General features: G+C 41.2%; 1 protein-coding gene across 1 annotated transcript; it reads right to left on the reverse strand.

Annotated features, from left to right (window-relative positions):
- Positions 1 to 12,074: 12,074 nt before the first annotated feature.
- Positions 12,075 to 13,383, reverse strand: LOC139946261 (uncharacterized). The gene is made up of 2 exons (XM_071943882.1): positions 12,229 to 13,383; positions 12,075 to 12,080 (listed from the first exon to the last, which is right to left on the reverse strand). Exons 1-2 carry the CDS (start codon positions 13,381 to 13,383, stop codon positions 12,075 to 12,077), a joined length of 1,161 nt encoding a protein of 386 aa, XP_071799983.1.
- Between the last annotated feature and the right edge of the window lie 7,245 nt (positions 13,384 to 20,628).

Below are 20,628 nucleotides of genomic sequence, written 5' to 3' on the forward strand. Positions count from 1 at the left end.
ACCAGATTAAATTTGCATTCTTCAATTTCTTTATTGTTCTATTTGTCTTACCCGCTGCCAAAACATTAGGACTCAAACTTCCTCTAGTTATCGGGCAACGTCGGTAGCCTAGTTGACAACACACTGCTCTTGAACTTCAGGGGTCCCGGGTTCGAATCCCACCCGAGGAACATGATATTTTGTTCACGGAATATTTTTGTTCACAGGACTCGGGAAAGTATCCTGAGTTTACAGTGCTAACACACATCGGTGTATGGGTCAAAAACAAAATTAATTTTCTCTATAATATTTATTTGTATAATGTTATTATTGTTGTTATTATTTATAACGCTTACTGGTATAACTGGTATGTATCTGGTAACTGTTTTAAACAGTGTTTACATTAATTAACTAGGTCAGACTTGTTCTCTCTAATCCGAAGGCGGGTTCACTTATGTTTGAAAAGGAGGGAGCTACTGCCTTAGTTAAAAGACATTGTTTTCGTATCTACTCTTGTTAGAAACTCTTGTTTTTTTTGTATAGATTAGTATCCTGTTTAAAGGAACGTTACAGAATTGGTAAGAAACAAAATCGTGAAAATCACAGATGTACATAAAACTTACACGGTCTAATGATAATGATTGTTGAAAACATCCCTTGAAGTATTTATGTCTGAAGTCTCATATTTGTTAAGAAATAAATAATTTAACCTTGCGTTTGTTAATTTTTTTGTTTGCATCAATGTCATGCAAAATGTGTAATCGTTTTTTGACTATTATTTTTCTCGTGACCCAGATGGCCGATCAGTTTGAAACTTTAACGGTTTTGTCAGTTCATGTATATGGTGGATTACATAAAGTGCTTACACTGCCAGCAACTATTTTGATTTTAAGATCAAAAGGGGGCCCTTGATATTAAAAGGAACAGTTTTGTTTTAATTTGTTTTAAGGATCTGTGTTGAGAATATTGAAAGAAATACAGGATTATTGTTTGTTTGCGGAAAAAAAAAATATACTAATTTCTGTCAAAAAACAAGGTTTGATGATGACGAAATACAGTTCATGCGTCATTAATTTATCTTTGGTACGAGAAGAAAGCCCTTGAAAATGGCGATCCGATTGTGGTAAAATTGTTAAGATTGAGCATGAAACTGGGATCGAATTATCCGTTCAAACTGTTTTTTTTTTTTTTTTTTTTTTTTGTCAGACAGCTCTGTGCACAAAACTCTCATAGGGCATGCTGTTGAAATCGTGTCTGAGCAACCCCGCTTACTGGAGCCTTTTGTTATCATGAAGTGTATAAGTCGCCCTATACTTTTGAAAAACGGATGCAGGGACATGCCAGAATGACTCAGTTACAAACTTCATCTCTTTAGCATTTTTAGCTACATAATTATTTCAGAGCATGGCTGAAATATTTATTTTTCGGGCCAATTTTTGAATGAATATCAATGTAAACAGCTGGATCGTGATTTTTAACCAAGATTCCTAGTTTTGTTTCTTATCAAGTTTATTTGCATGAAAATTTGCCCACATTTTCCTCCCCTAGTTTTATGCAAAATGGCGGCCACATTGAATTTTGAAATACTTTAAGTGTAAAAAAGTACCAACCTAACTTTATTAGCAACATTTTGGCAGTCGGCTTGTTCTTTGTAGTTATGTCAATGAGAGATTTGTGTACGGTTTCAGGGGAAAAACGGTGGCCATTTTGTTTTTTACGTAAAAATGCACTTTCGCCGGATAAATATGCAAATTGCTAAATATTCAAAAATACACAAAAAATACTTAAAAGTCTTATAGCCTTGAAATGGAAAACTATTGATAGATTCTTGAAATCTTTATTCTCTGCTTAATTTTATATGGGGAGTCCCTGGGCCCGTCGAGTTATTCTCCCTCCAAGAAAAAACACCCCTTCACAAGTTTAATTTTAAAAACGTCAACAACCCCCAGGTCACAATTGGGCAACATTTTTGTACATTGAAACACCTTCTGGGGGCTCTCAAATCTGTCTTATATAGAATATTAGGTTGTTGAAATCGTTTCTGAGCAACCCCGCCTACTTGAGTTTTTTTTCTATCAAGAAGTGTGCAAGTCGCCCTGAACCTTTAAAAAATAGACGAAGGAACATGCCAGGATGACTAAGGTACAAACTGCATCTCCCTAGCATTTTTTGTTCCAGGGTTATTCCAGAGTGTTGCTGAACGTTTTTAATTGTCCGGGCCTATTTTTTGAATGACCCCCTTATTGTTGGTTGGAATCCTGACTGCGCCGTGTCTTGGTGTACGTTTTATACACGCACAGTGTACGTCAATTTCTAATGGGTGCCTGCTCGCGCCGTCGCATCTGCCCCCCCCCCCCCCCCCCCTTAAAAATCGTCAGAGCATTTAGTTTTGTACGAGAGGAAAGCCCTTGAACATGGCAATCCTGTGGTGGTAAAATTTCGAAGATTGAGCATGATACTGGGATCGAAATTACCCGTTGTACATGTTGTTTTTCTCTCCGACAGCTCTGTGCACAAAACTCACATAGTGGAGGTTGTTGAAATCGTTTCTGAGCAACCCCGCAAGGCGGGACAAACTGTAACAGTATACTGTTCAGCTTCATCAAAGGTCTTAGCATCCGTCACAAAGAGGGAGCAATGATCACCAAAACTTGTCTATGGACTGATGCAGAACATGCATGGATATACCATCAGGAAATGCGTCTGAAGGAGAGCTGAAACAGTGAAGTTTGCCGCCATTTTGAGCGCCGAGTGATAGCGTCTGAAGACGGCAGGACGTTTCTAACTCAACAAGTGGTAAGCTGTTGTAAGCCGTAACCCCGCCTGTCTATACTCTAAGTTAACTGTTTTAAATGTATTTTATTTCATTCCGAAACGGGGAGGGTAACATTGTAATAAAAAATAACAATAATTTAGAAATGGTTTAGACAATGGTTTAGACAGATGTTTTAAAAGTAGAATACAATGATCTACACACATTTGTCACAAAATTGCATGGTTTTTTCTACTACTTAACGAACTAACACGGTCGGCCATTTATGGAAGCAAAACATTTTGACTCCCAAAAATGGCCGGCCGTGTTTGTCGACAAGTTATGAAAGGAAACCCACGCAATGAGTGGTTACTTGGAGTGATACTTGTGTGGATCATTATGTTCCACTTTTAAAATATATTTATAATCATATGTAATAAGACCAACTCGACTGATCCAAGGCAACGTGTTTCTTTAACTAATAACAAAACACATACATTGGTAAAGCCTTGTTCACACAGTTTGATTTTTTAGACGGTAAATAAAAAGACATACTTTGCAACGCAATGAATTATAGCTTCATCAGGAGTGTCCATAAAAAAAATTACATCTATCTTCCCTACAAAGAATTTTAAAAGTCTTTGTTTTATCAATAACATAAACCAACATAATATTCATAAGGTCGTTGTTTAATGGGCAATTTCAGGCACAAAATGGATTTCTGTATCAACATCAAGGTGACAATGAGGGCAAATTTTTTGGATAATGGAAACTTTAAGGAAACTTTTTGCCAATTATTTGGCTTGACTCTAACCCAGCAAACCTCCCTAGAGTTCAATAAGTAGGTTGAGTGAAGAGCATCTGAATTGGGCCAAAGAACGGCGATATTATAATTAACACAACGTAAATATAACTGAAACTCAAACTGGGTTTGAAGATACGGTACGGATATGTCCTGAGCTTATTCCTTTGGCCAGAACTAGTTATATAGCCATTATGCAATCTATTGTACCAATTAGAGTTAAACACGTAACGTTTCACATTCCTTTGGCTATATAGATGGCACAGTTCCTATTAAGCATGAGAAATACCGATGTTTTGTGGCCAAGCCCTTGTGTTTGATCACAGAGAATGTACAGCATTGTTATCACTCCATTTCAACCAGTTTAAACTTAGCATATGTACAAAGGAAAACGACAAAATTCGTCCCGGAATAAATCGGGTGTACGTATGGCTAACCGATGACGCGGTAAACTTGTAGAGATTGGGCATTAGTCTGGAGTCGAAATGACCTTAACAAATCTGCGAACTTTTATTAGACAGCTCTGTGCACAAAAATCCCTTTTGGGAGACTGTTGAGCACAGTTCTGATTCCCCTTTACTTGTTGTTTTCCGCTATCAAGAAATTGTCCAAGCCGCCCTAAAACTTTTACAATTTGGATACAGGGATATGCCAGGTAGAGTCGGGTACAACGACTCCGTGTCTGTAGCATGTTTAATTTCAGAGTTATTGAAGAGTTCGTCTCAGATTTATTTTAAAAGCATTCAACAAAACAATCCGTATGCTTTTTCTGTATAGCCCATGCATACAACTTTGGGGTGGTACTACTCCCTGGCTTCTAGCGTCGCCTTGAAAATCTCCATAGAACTAATTTTTGTACGAGAGGAAAGCCCTTGAAATTGTCAATCCAATGGTGCTAAACTTGTTTAGATTGAGCAAAGATTTTTGGTTAAATTGACCCGTTGTACTTTTGATTTTCTCTGTGCACAAAAATCCCGTAGGGAGGCTTGTTGAGTTCGTTTCGGAGCACAGCCGCCTACTTTTAATTTTCGGTATCAAGAAGTCTGGAAGCCGCTCTAAAACTTTGAAATTTAGATTAAGTGACATGCCATGATGACGCAGGTAGAAACTGCGTCTCTCTAGCATTTTTAGTTCCAGAATGATTCAAAAGCATAGCTGAAGTTTTTTCAAGTCCGGGCTATTTTTTAACGCATGTATTTGTTTTCTCCAATAATCACCACATGCCGTGTATATCATGCATTAAATGTCCCAAATTTATGGGGTGTGTATGGTCTACTCCCTGGCCTCTAGCGTCGCTTTGATAATCCCCATAGCACTAATGTTGGTACGAGAGGAAAGCCCTTGAAATTCTCCATCCAATGGTGCTAAACTTGTTTAGATTGAGTAATGATTGTGGGTCAAATTGACCAATTGAACTTTTGATTTTCTCTGTGCACAAAAATCCCGTAGGGAGGCTTGTTGATTTCGTTTCGGAGCACAGCCGCCTACTTTTAATTATCGGTATCAAGAAGTCTGGAAGCCGCTCTAAAACTTTGAAATTTAGATTTAGGGTAATGCCATGATGACGCAGGTACAAACTGCGTCTCTCTAGCTTTTTTAGTTCCAGAATGATTCAAAAGCATAGCTGAAAGTTTTTTCAAGTCCGGGCTTTTTTTAACGCATGTATTTGTTTTCTCCAATAATCACCACATGCCGTGTATATCATGCATTAAATGTCCCAAATTTATGGGGTGTGTATGGTCTACTCCCTGTCCTGTAGCCTCGCTTTGAGAATCCGCATAGCACTAATTTTGGTACGAGAGGAAAGCCCTTGAAATTCTACATCCAATGGTGCTAAACTTGTTTAGATTGAGTAATGATTGTGGGTCAAATTGACCCGTTGAACTTTTGATTTTCTCTGTGCACAAAAATCCCGTAGGGAGGCTTGTTGAGTTCGTTTCAGAGCACAGCCGCCTACTTTTAATTTTCGGTATCAAGAAGTCTGGAAGCCGCTCTAAAACTTTGAAATTTAGATTAAGGGACATGCCATGATGACGCAGGTACAAACTGCGTCTCTCTAGCATTTTTAGTTCCAGAATGATTCAAAAGCATAGCTGAAGTTTTTTCAAGTCCGGGCTATTTTTTAACGCATGTATTTGTTTTCTCCAATAATCACCACATGCCGTGTATATCATGCATTAAATGTCCCAAATTTATGGGGTGTGTATGGTCTACTCCCTGGCCTCTGGCGTCGCTTTGATAATCCCCATAGCACTAATGTTGGTACGAGAGGAAAGCCCTTGAAATTCTCCATCCAATGGTGCTAAACTTGTTTAGATTGAGTAATGATTGTGGGTCAAATTGACCAATTGAACTTTTGATTTTCTCTGTGCACAAAAATCCCGTAGGGAGGCTTGTTGAGTTCGTTTCGGAGCACAGCCGCCTACTTTTAATTATCGGTATCAAGAAGTCTGGAAGCCGCTCTAAAATTTTGAAATTTAGATTTAGGGTAATGCCATGATGACGCAGGTACAAACTGCGTCTCTCTAGCATTTTTAGTTCCAGAATGATTCAAAAGCATAGCTGAAAGTTTTTTCAAGTCCGGGCTTTTTTTTAACTTTGAACGCATGTATTTGTTTTCTCCAATAATCACCACATGCCGTGTATATCATGCATTAAATGTCCCAAATTTATGGGGTGTGTATGGTCTACTCCCTGGCCTGTAGCCTCGCTTTGAGAATCCCCATAGCACTAATTTTGGTACGAGAGGAAAGCCCTTGAAATTCTCTATCCAATGGTGCTAAACTTGTTTAGATTGAGTAATGATTGTGGGTCAAATTGACCCGTTGAACGTTTGATTTTCTCTGTGCACAAAAATCCCGTAGGGAGGCTTGTTGAGTTCGTTTCGGAGCACAGCCGCCTACTTTTAATTATCGGTTTCAAGAAGTCTGGAAGCCGCTCTAAAACTTTGAAATTTAGATTAAGGGACATGCCATGATGACGCAGGTACAAACTGCGTCTCTCTAGCATTTTCAGTTCCAGAATGATTCAAAAGCATAGCTGAAGTTTTTTCAAGTCCGGGCTATTTTTTAACGCATGTATTTGTTTTCTCCAATAATCACCACATGCCGTGTATATCATGCATTAAATGTCCCAAATTTATGGGGTGTGTATGGTCTACTCCCTGGCCTCTAGCGTCGCTTTGATAATCCCCATAGCACTAATGTTGGTACGAGAGGAAAGCCCTTGAAATTCTCCATCCAATGGTGCTAAACTTGTTTAGATTGAGTAATGATTGTGGGTCAAATTGACCAATTGAACTTTTGATTTTCTCTGTGCACAAAAATCCCGTAGGGAGGCTTGTTGAGTTCGTTTCAGAGCACAGCCGCCTACTTTTAATTTTCGGTATCAAGAAGTCTGGAAGCCGCTCTAAAACTTTGAAATTTAGATTAAGGGACATGCCATGATGACGTAGGTACAAACTGCGTCTCTCTAGCATTTTTAGTTCCAGAATGATTCAAAAGCATAGCTGAAATTTTTTCAAGTCCGGGCTATTTTTTAACGCATGTATTTGTTTTCTCCAATAATCACCACATGCCGTGTATATCATGCATTAAATGTCCCAAATTTATGGAGTGTGTATGGTCTACTCCCTGGCCTGTAGCCTCGCTTTGAGAATCCCCATAGCACTAATTTTGGTACGAGAGGAAAGCCCTTGAAATTCTACATCCAATGGTACTAAACCTGTTTAGATTGAGTAATGATTGTGGTTCAAATTGACCCGTTGAACTTTTGATTTTCTCTGTGCACAAAAATCCCTTAGGGAGGCTTGTTGAGTTCGTTTCGAAGCACAGCCGCCTACTTTCAATTTTCGGTATCAAGAAGTCTGGAAGCCGCTCTAAAACTTTCAAATTTGAAGTTAGGGACATGTCAGAATGACGCAGGTACAAACTGCGTCTCTCTAGCGTTTTTAGTTCCAGAATGATTCAAAAGCATAGCTGAAGTTTTTTCAAGTCCGGGCTATTTTTTAACGCATGTTTTTGTTTTCTCCAATAATCACCACATGCCGTGTATATCATGCATTAAATGTCCCAAATTTATGGGGTGTGTATGGTTTACTCCCTGGCCTGTAGCCTCGCATTGAGAATCCCCATAGCACTAATTTTGGTACGAGAGGAAAGCCCTTGAAATTCTACATCCAATGGTGCTAAACTTGTTTAGATTGAGTAATGATTGTGGGTCAAATTGACCCGTTGAACTTTTGATTTTCTCTGTGCACAAAAATCCCGTAGGGAGGCTTGTTGAGTTCGTTTCAGAGCACAGCCGCCTACTTTTAATTTTCGGTATCAAGAAGTCTGGAAGCCGCTCTAAAACTTTGAAATTTAGATTAAAGGACATGCCATGATGACGCAGGTACAAACTGCGTCTCTCTAGCATTTTTAGTTCCAGAATGATTCAAAAGCATAGCTGAAGTTTTTTCAAGTCCGGGCTATTTTTTAACGCATGTATTTGTTTTCTCCAATAATCACCACATGCCGTGTATATCATGCATTAAATGTCCCAAATTTATGGGGTGTGTATGGTCTACTCCCTGGCCTCTAGCGTCGCTTTGATAATCCCCATAGCATTAATGTTGGTACGAGAGGAAAGCCCTTGAAATTCTCCATCCAATGGTGCTAAACTTGTTTAGATTGAGTAATGATTGTGGGTCAAATTGACCAATTGAACTTTTGATTTTCTCTGTGCACAAAAATCCCGTAGGGAGGCTTGTTGAGTTCGTTTCAGAGCACAGCCGCCTACTTTTAATTTTCGGTATCAAGAAGTCTGGAAGCCGGTCTAAAACTTTGAAATTTATGTGACCCTCTCAATACTTAAGAGAGTCGGATAAGGATAGAGGCTAACGGCAAGTTGTTTTCTTTACACTCGGTGCACCATTTTATTTCCTGAAACAGACGAAGACAAATTACATGTTGTCAGGTCTTCGCTAGAGTCATTATGAGGGTGGCGGAAGCGCGCGAAATTGGAATGCTGTCCAAGAGAGGGCGCTTCTCTTGAATAATTAAATGTTACATAGTAAGTAAGTGCAATAAAAATAACAGTGGGGGTACAATTTCTATGACCGTCACATCATTCCCCTCTTTGAGGAAATGTTGTCCTCAACATTTCTTTACATGCACAGTATTTACAGAAAAATCATTATGTGCAAAGTTTATACAACAGGAAACTACGTATTACTTGCACTGCCTATAGTAACACAATTAGAAATATTTGAAATCGCTACTGAATAGTGTATTTTCTACTACTCAGAAAATTTTAGAACACGTGAAGTGTATAAAAACTTCAACATAAGAAAGTCGCAAAATTTCACTGCAATCTTTCTTCGCTTAGGCTACTTACTTTTAGTAAGCTAGAAACAAAAAACAGCAATTTTTGCATTACGGCAGTATAAGTAAATACACTATCTCATAAATCACTATTTACAATACATATTAACAAGGGAAATCTAGATTGGGCTGTGTTCTTGTAGAAGGAGTCTGAAACACACTTTCTTTCGCGTTTCAGCCATCTTTGGGTCCTTCCACTTTTCAAACAGTCTGCGTCCTCGGCTAACTTTAGTCTGCCTTGACTGAGGTTGGACTCTGTGTTGCTTGGTTTGTCCAAGATAGTCATAATTCAGTCTGTTGACGGGCCGTCTGAGTCTAGTTGGTCTTTGGCTTGGTGGTGAGGTGTACGATGAGCTCTCCGTGTTTGTTTCATCCACACTTTGAGATGTGCTTATGTTCTCTGGGGTAAGCACTGGGGGTGACAATGAAGGAGACGTAGAAGTGATGTTCTCTGGTCTTGCATCTATCGTAACTAGTGTGAGTTCTGGGGGTGATAATGAAGGAGAATGCATAATGTCACGTGTTGTCTCTACAGGTAGAAAATTGATGTCGATCTCATCCTCACTAGAGCTTATATCGTCCTCCGCTGTGGGTTTGGATGATACTTGCTCGATTTCTTGTGTTGTTCGAGTGTCAACTCCGTTTACATTTGCTGTTGCCTCCTTTAAGTTTTCATCTTCGATGGGAAGAAACATACAAGGGGTCAGCAAGTTCCTATGGACGGTTCTCTCTTTACCATCGTCGAGGGAACGGACAGTGTAGACAGGGACGTCTGAGTGTTTAGAGATGACAACGTAAGGTTGAGGTTCCCATCGGTCTGCTAGCTTACTGGTTCCAACGAGATGTTTGTTTTGAATGAGGACTCTATCACCAATTTGAAGAGGAGCTGTGTGTGTGCCTCGGTCGTATAAGCGCTTTTGTTTTGCCTGTGCTTGTTTGACGAGATCACTTGCTTTTTTGTAGGCGAACTGAAGTCTGCCTTTGAGTTGCTCTATGTACTCTTCGTAGGACGTTGTATCCTCTTTGTTTGCTTTCAGTCCAAACATCAGATCTACCGGTAAATTCGGATGTCGACCAAACATGAGGTAGAATGGAGCGTATCCAGTAGAGTCATGACGAGTTGAGTTGTAAGCATGAGTCATTACACCAACGAATTGTTTCCAATTCTTCTTTTGTTCAGTCTCAAGTGTTCCTAGCAAATTAAGAAGTGTGTGGTTGAAGCGTTCTGTGAGGCCATTTCCTTGAGGGTGGTAAGGGGTGGTCCTACTCTTTTTGATGCCTGAGATTTTGCAGAGCTCTCGGATCAGCTGACTTTCGAAGTTTCTACCTTGGTCGGCATGCAGTCTGACGGGAAAGCCGTAGTGTTGGATGATGTTATCCCAAAGAACTTTTGCAACTGTGTCTGCTTTCTGATCTCTTGTTGGAAATGCCTGTGCATACTTGGTGAAATGGTCTGTTACAACAAGTATGTTCTCATAACCTCCCTTACTTCGCTCTAGCTTGAGATAATCTATACATAGCAGCTCCATCGGTTCTGAGGTGTTGATGGTGACCAGGGGTACTCTTGTTTTTGTGGTTGGTGTTTTTCTGAGGCAACATCTCTCACAGCGTTCACACCATTCCTTCACATCATGTGCCATCTTGGGCCAGAAGAAGCGGTTCCTCACCATGTCGATAGTTCTTTCATACCCAAAATGGCCAAAGTCATCGTGAAGGTGTTTCATCACTGTGGTCTTGTACTGCTGTGGTAGAACTAGTTGTTGAGCTGATGACCCGTCTTGTTTCTGTATCACTCTGTGCAATAACCCATCTCTCATGTGAAGTTTCTTCCATTGCTTCAAGTGAAGAAGACAACCACTGCGTTCTCGAGTTCTTTCTGCTAGAGTTGGTTTCTTGCCCTTCTCAAGATAGTATAGAGTTCTTGAGATATCAGGATCTGACCTTTGAGCTGAAACAAGTTCAGTGTGAGACACTCGATGTAGTTCATTGGCAGAGAGATGTGGTTGGCTCTGCACAATGTGTTCACATCTAGCTGTTGGAGGTTCCATGAAGGAGAGAGTTACAAGTGGTTGGCTGTTACAGATTGCTTGGACAATATGTGGCGGGATTGTAACTGCATCGGTCTGGAATGAGAGAGAACTTCTTGGACTGTCAGGGTGTGGTTTACGAGAGAGTGCGTCTGCTGCTGCGTTGTTTTTGCCAGGCTTGTACTTCACAGTGAAGTTGAACTGCGAAAGCGAGGCAACCCATCTCTGACCAGTGGCGTCAAGTTTAGCGGATGTGGTGACGTATAGGAGTGGATTGTTATCCGTCAGTACAGTAAACTCGTTGCCGATCAGGTAGTCTCGTAGTTTATCTGTTATAGCCCATTTCATCGCTAGAAACTCCAGTTTGTGTGCAGGGTAGCGAGATTCTGCTGGCTTAAGACCTCTGCTGATGTAGGCGATTACCCTTTCCTTTCCATTCTGTACTTGGCTGAGTACTGCTCCAAGTCCTACACCAGATGCATCAGTTTGAAGGAGAAATGGAAGTTCATAGTCAGCGTATGCAAGAATCGGTGGTGACGTCATGTGTTGTTTCAGTAGATCCATTGCTCGCTGACAATCTTCCGTCCATATGAATGGTACTGAAGGAGACTTCTGTCTTGTTCCTCTCTTCTTGCGTTTTGGATCACCAGATATGAGGTTGTAGAGTGGTGCAGCTATGTTTGAGTATGCTTTGATGAATCTTCTGTAGTAGCCTGTGAAACCTAAGAATCTTCGTACTTCTTTGCGATTTGAAGGAGATGGCCAGTCTGACACTTGTGCTGTTTTCTCTGGATCCGTGGCAATACCTTTACCGGAAACAACATGTCCAAGGTATTTAACTTCCTCTTGCAACAGGTTGCACTTCGACGGTTTGAGTTTCAGACCATGTTCTCTGAGGCAGGAAAAAACTTTGCCTAGGCGTTCGATGTGTTCGTCAAAGTTGGCTGAGAAAACGATGATGTCGTCAAGGTAGAGCAGGCATGTGACATAATTCTGTTCTCCAAGGCAGGACATCATGAGACGCTGGAACGTTGCTGGGGCGTTCGATAATCCGAATGGCATCCTCTCACACTCGAACAGTCCCATGGGAGTTGTGAAGGCTGTCTTTGGGATATCTTTTTCTTCCATCTGCACCTGCCAATAGCCTGATGTCAAATCTAACGTCGTGAACAGACGGGCTTTACCAAGGGCATCTAAAGCTTCTTCGATGCGAGGAAGAGGATATGCATCGCGAACTGTCTTATTATTCAGCTGCCGATAGTCGATGCATATACGGAGGGAGCCATCTTTCTTGTGCGCTATCACGATTGGAGAGGCGTATGGACTCTTACTCCGGCGGATGGCGCCTGATTCCTCCATTCCTTTCAGATGATCCTTGACTGCTTGGTATTGAGCGGCTGGAATTCTGCGATGAGGGAGTCGAAATGGTTGGTCGTCTATGAGCGGGATGCTGTGTTTGATGGTTGAGGTACAGCCAAAGTCAAGTGAGTTGGATGAAAATACATCTGAGAACTCATGAAGGAGATTGTCAAGCTGTTGTTTCTGTGCCTCGTTCTCGAGTGCTGATTTGGATAAATCAAGATTTGGAATGATGGTAGGCACCGTGTCTGTGACTGTGGCACTTCTAACACTTGCGGTTGAAGGAGAGTTTCCAGCTTGCTCTTGAACAGGTACATCATCAACTCGTAGTATGGATGACAGTTGGGCTAGTCTACTGTTGCGCTTGATGACAATGGGCTTTGCTGAGATATTACACAGTCTAACAGGTACTCGGCAGTTGGGACCAATGTCTGCTACCAAGTTGCTAACCTTCAGACAAGATGAGGTTTGAAGAAGACTCTCAACAACAGCCGTGTAGGGAAAACCTTGGTTACTAGGCGCTTGACAATTGATGTCTTCTTCTTTTCCCGGTGGAATCACACGAACAGAGCGACCAATGTACTTTGCGTAACCGATCAAACCACGCTGATCTCCAGGTTCTGAGTTGGTAGTGTTGCTGAAAGCTGCATGCCATGCTGGATTTTCTGTCTGGAGTAGCTTCATGTAGTTTACACCTCTCTTTATCTGTTGGTCTCTTTTTGAAGTTCTTATCACGTTTGTGCCTATCAGAATGGGAACATCTCTGCGGTACTTATCTGTTGGTACAACAAAGGCTGGGACGTCTTCGTAGACAACGTTCATGATTGTGAGTGATACAGGAATGACGCCTAAGTAAGGTACTCGGTGACCACTAGCACCTTCGATGGAGACATCTGCTGAAGAGAGAGCGACATTTCTGAGCTTGGGGTGTTCTTTCCATAAGTCCTCTGTTATTGAAGTAACCTGTGAACCAGAATCGATTAGTGCTCTGTAACTGAAGTCGTCAATCTTCACGATGTCTTCATTATTGGGACCAATAAGTTGTTGATGACCAGGTATTGTGTTAGGGTGTCGAGTTATTGAAGGAGAATTCCATGACATTTCGTTTGAAGGAGAAACTTCTGGTGGGCATGTTACTTCCTGGCCTCTGACGGCTTGCCCTCTGGCCGTGGGCCTTGCTCGTTTAAAGGGGTACTTCTACATCCTCTGGCGATGTGCCCCTCCTGACCGCACCTGTGGCAAATAAAGACACGCTGGTTCGGTGATATTTCGTCTGCATTCCTGTGTTGATACCTGTTGTGTGAAGTCGTGGTAGTGATTTGATCAACCTTCTGTGCTAGCTGACGAACTGTGAGAATGAGGTCTTCGAGCACTTCCCGTTCAGTGTTGGGCTGCAAGCTTTGAGGAAGAGGTGGGGTTCTATCGTAGTTCATACTACCAGAAGAACTTGATGGAGAAATAGATGGGGACATGGATGGAGACATCGAAGGAGATTGTTGCTGGACTTGAGGTCGAAACTGTTGACTATGTTGCAATTGAATCTTTGCTCCAGTCTTCAGAACTGCTGCCATTCTAGCTTCTCTTTCTAGTTGTCGCAACTCGACCTGCAGTTCTCTAAATGTCATTTCTCTCGGTCGCATTGGTGCCAGTCTTTGGGTGACCTTTTCATCCTTCACACCCCTCATGAACTGCTGAGTGAGCATGCCGTTCCTGTTTTGGATGGTATGTCTTTCACCAGATCTTTCCTCGATTGCTCTCAGTGTCGCTTCAAGCTCGACGGCGTATATGCTCGGCTGCTCATTAGGGAGTCTCATGCGCTCGTAGAAGTTAGCTAAAGGGTCACCAGTCAACAGAACATCTCCAAATTGGGCTTTCAGTTCTGCAAAAGCTTGACGAGGTGTTTGTTGTTCTGGAGGTAGATTGAGGACAAGTTTTCTTGCTGCTCCTCCTAGGTACCTGACTATGGTGGAAAACTGAATGTCAATTGGCATTGAGGTTGTCTCGATGAGGTACTTGACATCTCGTACCCAGTCATCAATGGCTACAGTGGAACCTTGATCACGCCCAGTGAAAATTGGTACTGATTTCACTTGGTGTGACGGAAGGAGACGATGGTGAGATGGAGACGATCGGTGTTCAGTATCAGGTCTGCTTTGGTTGTGTGGTGTGAGCAAGGGATAACTTGCTGAAGAAGAACTTCGTCTTGGCACTGGCTGTGTTCTGGTACTCTGTGTAGGGTGATGCAGATCTACAGGAGGGTGCCGAGACAAACTGTGAGTCAGTCGATTCTCTAATTGTTCAAGTTGAGACAGCATTTGATCACTACTGAGCGGATTGACATTGTTGAAATTCAAAGTTGGGGTCGAAGATTGTTCTCGAGCTCCAAATCTTTGCCTTGGTCTGGTGTCTGCCGAAGGGTTGTGTAGCGTTTGGCGGCTTGGTCGTCGATGTGTAGTTGAGGTTGGTGAAGAGAAATTTGCATCGGGAACCAATCTCCTTGGGGTATCCATCTTGCTTGAAGAAGACAATGGATATTTGCAAGAACACAGTCCAATTTAAGAGATGATTGATAATGCAATTAGAAAATGCAAAGGTAAGTATTTGAAATTCAAAACTTGGTACATAAATGCAAAGTTCAAAATATCTGAGATTGAAATTCAAATTTGGTAATCAATGCAAAATTCAAATACATCTGAAGTGTAATTCAAAAGTGTGTGTACTCATTTTGGCGCAACAATGAAAACAATTTCGGAAACCAATCTGGCAATGCAATAAAACAACTCGCAATTTATCAGGACTCGGTTTGCTACTGTCCTTGTAAAACCACTACAAGAAATTGCTTTGCCACACACGTTTGCCAAACACAAATAATCACAATGAATTCAATACAAAACAAATGTCAATCAATTGAAATGCGAAAGACCAGTAGCACTTGGGCGGTGTACTGTAAGTGATACACCTAATGCGATGAGGGTTAAATCCAATCACAACAGAGGCTCAACATAATGGTCATACAATAGTCATTGTCTCTCTGAATAGCTGGAAGTTGTTGAACACTTGGAGAAGTTACGCAATAGTCATTATCACTTTGAATGGCTGGAATGTAATGAACACACAGTGGGCGTAATAGTTCTTTTGTGTGCTCAGTTACTGTGGAAACTAACGCAGCATTTGTCAACAGTCCCGAAAATGCTTATCGAAATTGAAAAAAAATCTGGCTGGTGAAACACACGATTTTTCAGAAGAATGTTCAAATACGGTTGTCAAAACAATCTGCAGAAATTGTTCTTTTCCGAAATGAACTTAGTGTTCGCAACTGCAGTCAATAAAGTCAACTCTCTTTTTGCATGGTGCTTCCAGTCATTAAACCGCTCCTGAACTGTTGTCGTTGTTCCACTCCATGTCCACGGTAGAGTACCTCAAAACCCGGGCCAGTCAAACTCGGTGGGTACGCTGGGATGGGGGAAGGTCCCACTCTGCCGGATAGATGGCGGCCACTCGAGGCTCGCTTGGGCGGACTTTTCATGTGAAGTGGTGTATGGACTTCTTCATCAGAGGTTAGGTAGTAATGACGGCCGTGTCGTAATCAGGTGTGCCGTTGGTGTGCCTCTATACCCGGATTCTCCACCAATGTGACCCTCTCAATACTTAAGAGAGTCGGATAAGGATAGAGGCTAACGGCAAGTTGTTTTCTTTACACTCGGTGCACCATTTTATTTCCTGAAACAGACGAAGACAAATTACATGTTGTCAGGTCTTCGCTAGAGTCATTATGAGGGTGGCGGAAGCGCGCGAAATTGGAATGCTGTCCAAGAGAGGGCGCTTCTCTTGAATAATTAAATGTTACATAGTAAGTAAGTGCAATAAAAATAACAGTGGGGGTACAATTTCTATGACCGTCACATTTAGATTAAGGGACATGCCATGATGACGTAGGTACAAACTGCGTCTCTCTAGCATTTTTAGTTCCAGAATGATTCAAAAGCATAGCTGAAATTTTTTCAAGTCCGGGCTATTTTTTAACGCATGTATTTGTTTTCTCCAATAATCACCACATGCCGTGTATATCATGCATTAAATGTCCCAAATTTATGGAGTGTGTATGGTCTACTCCCTGGCCTGTAGCCTCGCTTTGAGAATCCCCATAGCACTAATTTTGGTACGAGAGGAAAGCCCTTGAAATTCTACATCCAATGGTACTAAACCTGTTTAGATTGAGTAATGATTGTGGTTCAAATTGACCCGTTGAACTTTTGATTTTCTCTGTGCACAAAAATCCCTTAGGGAGGCTTGTTGAGTTCGTTTCGAAGCACAGCCGCCTACTTTCAATTTTCGGTATCAAGAAGTCTGGAAGCCGCTCTAAAACTTTCAAATTTGAAGTTAGGGACATGTCAGAATGACGCAGGTACAAACTGCGTCTCTCTAGCGTTTTTAGTTCCAGAATGATTCAAAAGCATAGCTGAAGTTTTTTCAAGTCCGGGCTATTTTTTAACGCATGTTTTTGTTTTCTCCAATAATCACCACATGCCGTGTATATCATGCATTAAATGTCCCAAATTTATGGGGTGTGTATGGTTTACTCCCTGGCCTGTAGCCTCGCATTGAGAATCCCCATAGCACTAATTTTGGTACGAGAGGAAAGCCCTTGAAATTCTACATCCAATGGTGCTAAACTTGTTTAGATTGAGTAATGATTGTGGGTCAAATTGACCCGTTGAACTTTTGATTTTCTCTGTGCACAAAAATCCCGTAGGGAGGCTTGTTGAGTTCGTTTCAGAGCACAGCCGCCTACTTTTAATTTTCGGTATCAAGAAGTCTGGAAGCCGCTCTAAAACTTTGAAATTTAGATTAAGGGACATGCCATGATGACGCAGGTACAAACTGCGTCTCTCTAGCATTTTTAGTTCCAGAATGATTCAAAAGCATAGCTGAAGTTTTTTCAAGTCCGGGCTATTTTTTAACGCATGTATTTGTTTTCTCCAATAATCACCACATGCCGTGTATATCATGCATTAAATGTCCCAAATTTATGGAGTGTGTATGGTCTACTCCCTGGCCTCTAGCGTCGCTTTGATAATCCCCATAGCATTAATGTTGGTACGAGAGGAAAGCCCTTGAAATTCTCCATCCAATGGTGCTAAACTTGTTTAGATTGAGTAATGATTGTGGGTCAAATTGACCAATTGAACTTTTGATTTTCTCTGTGCACAAAAATCCCGTAGGGAGGCTTGTTGAGTTCGTTTCAGAGCACAGCCGCCTACTTTTAATTTTCGGTATCAAGAAGTCTGGAAGCCGCTCTAAAACTTTGAAATTTAGATTAAGGGACATGCCATGATGACGTAGGTACAAACTGCGTCTCTCTAGCATTTTTAGTTCCAGAATGATTCAAAAGCATAGCTGAAATTTTTTCAAGTCCGGGCTATTTTTTAACGCATGTATTTGTTTTCTCCAATAATCACCACATGCCGTGTATATCATGCATTAAATGTCCCAAATTTATGGAGTGTGTATGGTCTACTCCCTGGCCTGTAGCCTCGCTTTGAGAATCCCCATAGCACTAATTTTGGTACGAGAGGAAAGCCCTTGAAATTCTACATCCAATGGTACTAAACCTGTTTAGATTGAGTAATGATTGTGGTTCAAATTGACCCGTTGAACTTTTGATTTTCTCTGTGCACAAAAATCCCTTAGGGAGGCTTGTTGAGTTCGTTTCGAAGCACAGCCGCCTACTTTCAATTTTCGGTATCAAGAAGTCTGGAAGCCGCTCTAAAACTTTCAAATTTGAAGTTAGGGACATGTCAGAATGACGCAGGTACAAACTGCGTCTCTCTAGCGTTTTTAGTTCCAGAATGATTCAAAAGCATAGCTGAAGTTTTTTCAAGTCCGGGCTATTTTTTAACGCATGTTTTTGTTTTCTCCAATAATCACCACATGCCGTGTATATCATGCATTAAATGTCCCAAATTTATGGGGTGTGTATGGTTTACTCCCTGGCCTGTAGCCTCGCATTGAGAATCCCCATAGCACTAATTTTGGTACGAGAGGAAAGCCCTTGAAATTCTACATCCAATGGTGCTAAACTTGTTTAGATTGAGTAATGATTGTGGGTCAAATTGACCCGTTGAACTTTTGATTTTCTCTGTGCACAAAAATCCCGTAGGGAGGCTTGTTGAGTTCGTTTCAGAGCACAGCCGCCTACTTTTAATTTTCGGTATCAAGAAGTCTGGAAGCCGCTCTAAAACTTTGAAATTTAGATTAAGGGACATGCCATGATGACGCAGGTACAAACTGCGTCTCTCTAGCATTTTTAGTTCCAGAATGATTCAAAAGCATAGCTGAAGTTTTTTCAAGTCCGGGCTATTTTTTAACGCATGTATTTGTTTTCTCCAATAATCACCACATGCCGTGTATATCATGCATTAAATGTCCCAAATTTATGGGGTGTGTATGGTCTACTCCCTGGCCTCTAGCGTCGCTTTGATAATCCCCATAGCATTAATGTTGGTACGAGAGGAAAGCCCTTGAAATTCTCCATCCAATGGTGCTAAACTTGTTTAGATTGAGTAATGATTGTGGGTCAAATTGACCAATTGAACTTTTGATTTTCTCTGTGCACAAAAATCCCGTAGGGAGGCTTGTTGAGTTCGTTTCAGAGCACAGCCGCCTACTTTTAATTTTCGGTATCAAGAAGTCTGGAAGCCGCTCTAAAACTTTGAAATTTAGATTAAGGGACATGCCATGATGACGTAGGTACAAACTGCGTCTCTCTAGCATTTTTAGTTCCAGAATGATTCAAAAGCATAGCTGAAATTTTTTCAAGTCCGGGCTATTTTTTAACGCATGTATTTGTTTTCTCCAATAATCACCACATGCCGTGTATATCATGCATTAAATGTCCCAAATTTATGGGGTGTGTATGGTCTACTCCCTGGCCTGTAGCCTCGCTTTGAGAATCCCCATAGCACTAATTTTGGTACGAGAGGAAAGCCCTTGAAATTCTACATCCAATGGTACTAAACCTGTTTAGATTGAGTAATGATTGTGGTTCAAATTGACCCGTTGAACTTTTGATTTTCTCTGTGCACAAAAATCCCTTAGGGAGGCTTGTTGAGTTCGTTTCGAAGCACAGCCGCCTACTTTCAATTTTCGGTATCAAGAAGTCTGGAAGCCGCTCTAAAACTTTCAAATTTGAAGTTAGGGACATGTCAGAATGACGCAGGTACAAACTGCGTCTCTCTAGCGTTTTTAGTTCCAGAATGATTCAAAAGCATAGCTGAAGTTTTTTCAAGTCCGGGCTATTTTTTAACGCATGTTTTTGTTTTCTCCAATAATCACCACATGCCGTGTATATCATGCATTAAATGTCCCAAATTTATGGGGTGTGTATGGTTTACTCCCTGGCCTGTAGCCTCGCATTGAGAATCCCCATAGCACTAATTTTGGTACGAGAGGAAAGCCCTTGAAATTCTACATCCAATGGTGCTAAACTTGTTTAGATTGAGTAATGATTGTGGGTCAAATTGACCCGTTGAACTTTTGATTTTCTCTGTGCACAAAAATCCCGTAGGGAGGCTTGTTGAGTTCGTTTCAGAGCACAGCCGCCTACTTTTAATTTTCGGTATCAAGAAGTCTGGAAGCCGCTCTAAAACTTTGAAATTTAGATTAAGGGACATGCCATGATGACGCAGGTACAAACTGCGTCTCTCTAGCATTTTTAGTTCCAGAATGATTCAAAAGCATAGCTGAAGTTTTTTCAAGTCCGGGCTATTTTTTAACGCATGTATTTGTTTTCTCCAATAATCACCACATGCCGTGTATATCATGCATTAAATGTCCCAAATTTATGGGGTGTGTATGGTCTACTCCCTGGCCTCTAGCGTCGCTTTGATAATCCCCATAGCATTAATGTTGGTACGAGAGGAAAGCCCTTGAAATTCTCCATCCAATGGTGCTAAACTTGTTTAGATTGAGTAATGATTGTGGGTCAAATTGACCAATTGAACTTTTGATTTTCTCTGTGCACAAAAATCCCGTAGGGAGGCTTGTTGAGTTCGTTTCAGAGCACAGCCGCCTACTTTTAATTTTCGGTATCAAGAAGTCTGGAAGCCGCTCTAAAACTTTGAAATTTAGATTAAGGGACATGCCATGATGACGTAGGTACAAACTGCGTCCCTCTAGCATTTTTAGTTCCAGAATGATTCAAAAGCATAGCTGAAATTTTTTCAAGTCCGGGCTATTTTTTAACGCATGTATTTGTATTCTCCAATAATCACCACATGCCGTGTATATCATGCATTAAATGTCCCAAATTTATGGAGTGTGTATGGTCTACTCCCTGGCCTGTAG

This window comes from Asterias amurensis, chromosome 13 (assembly GCF_032118995.1).
Source record: "Asterias amurensis chromosome 13, ASM3211899v1".
Lineage (NCBI taxonomy): Eukaryota > Metazoa > Echinodermata > Asteroidea > Forcipulatida > Asteriidae > Asterias > Asterias amurensis.

Excerpts from the sequence above, each read along its gene's own strand:
- LOC139946261 (XM_071943882.1), bottom strand. The coding sequence starts at position 13,383 with ATGTCATGGAATTCTCCTTCAATAACTCGACACCCTAACACAATACCT.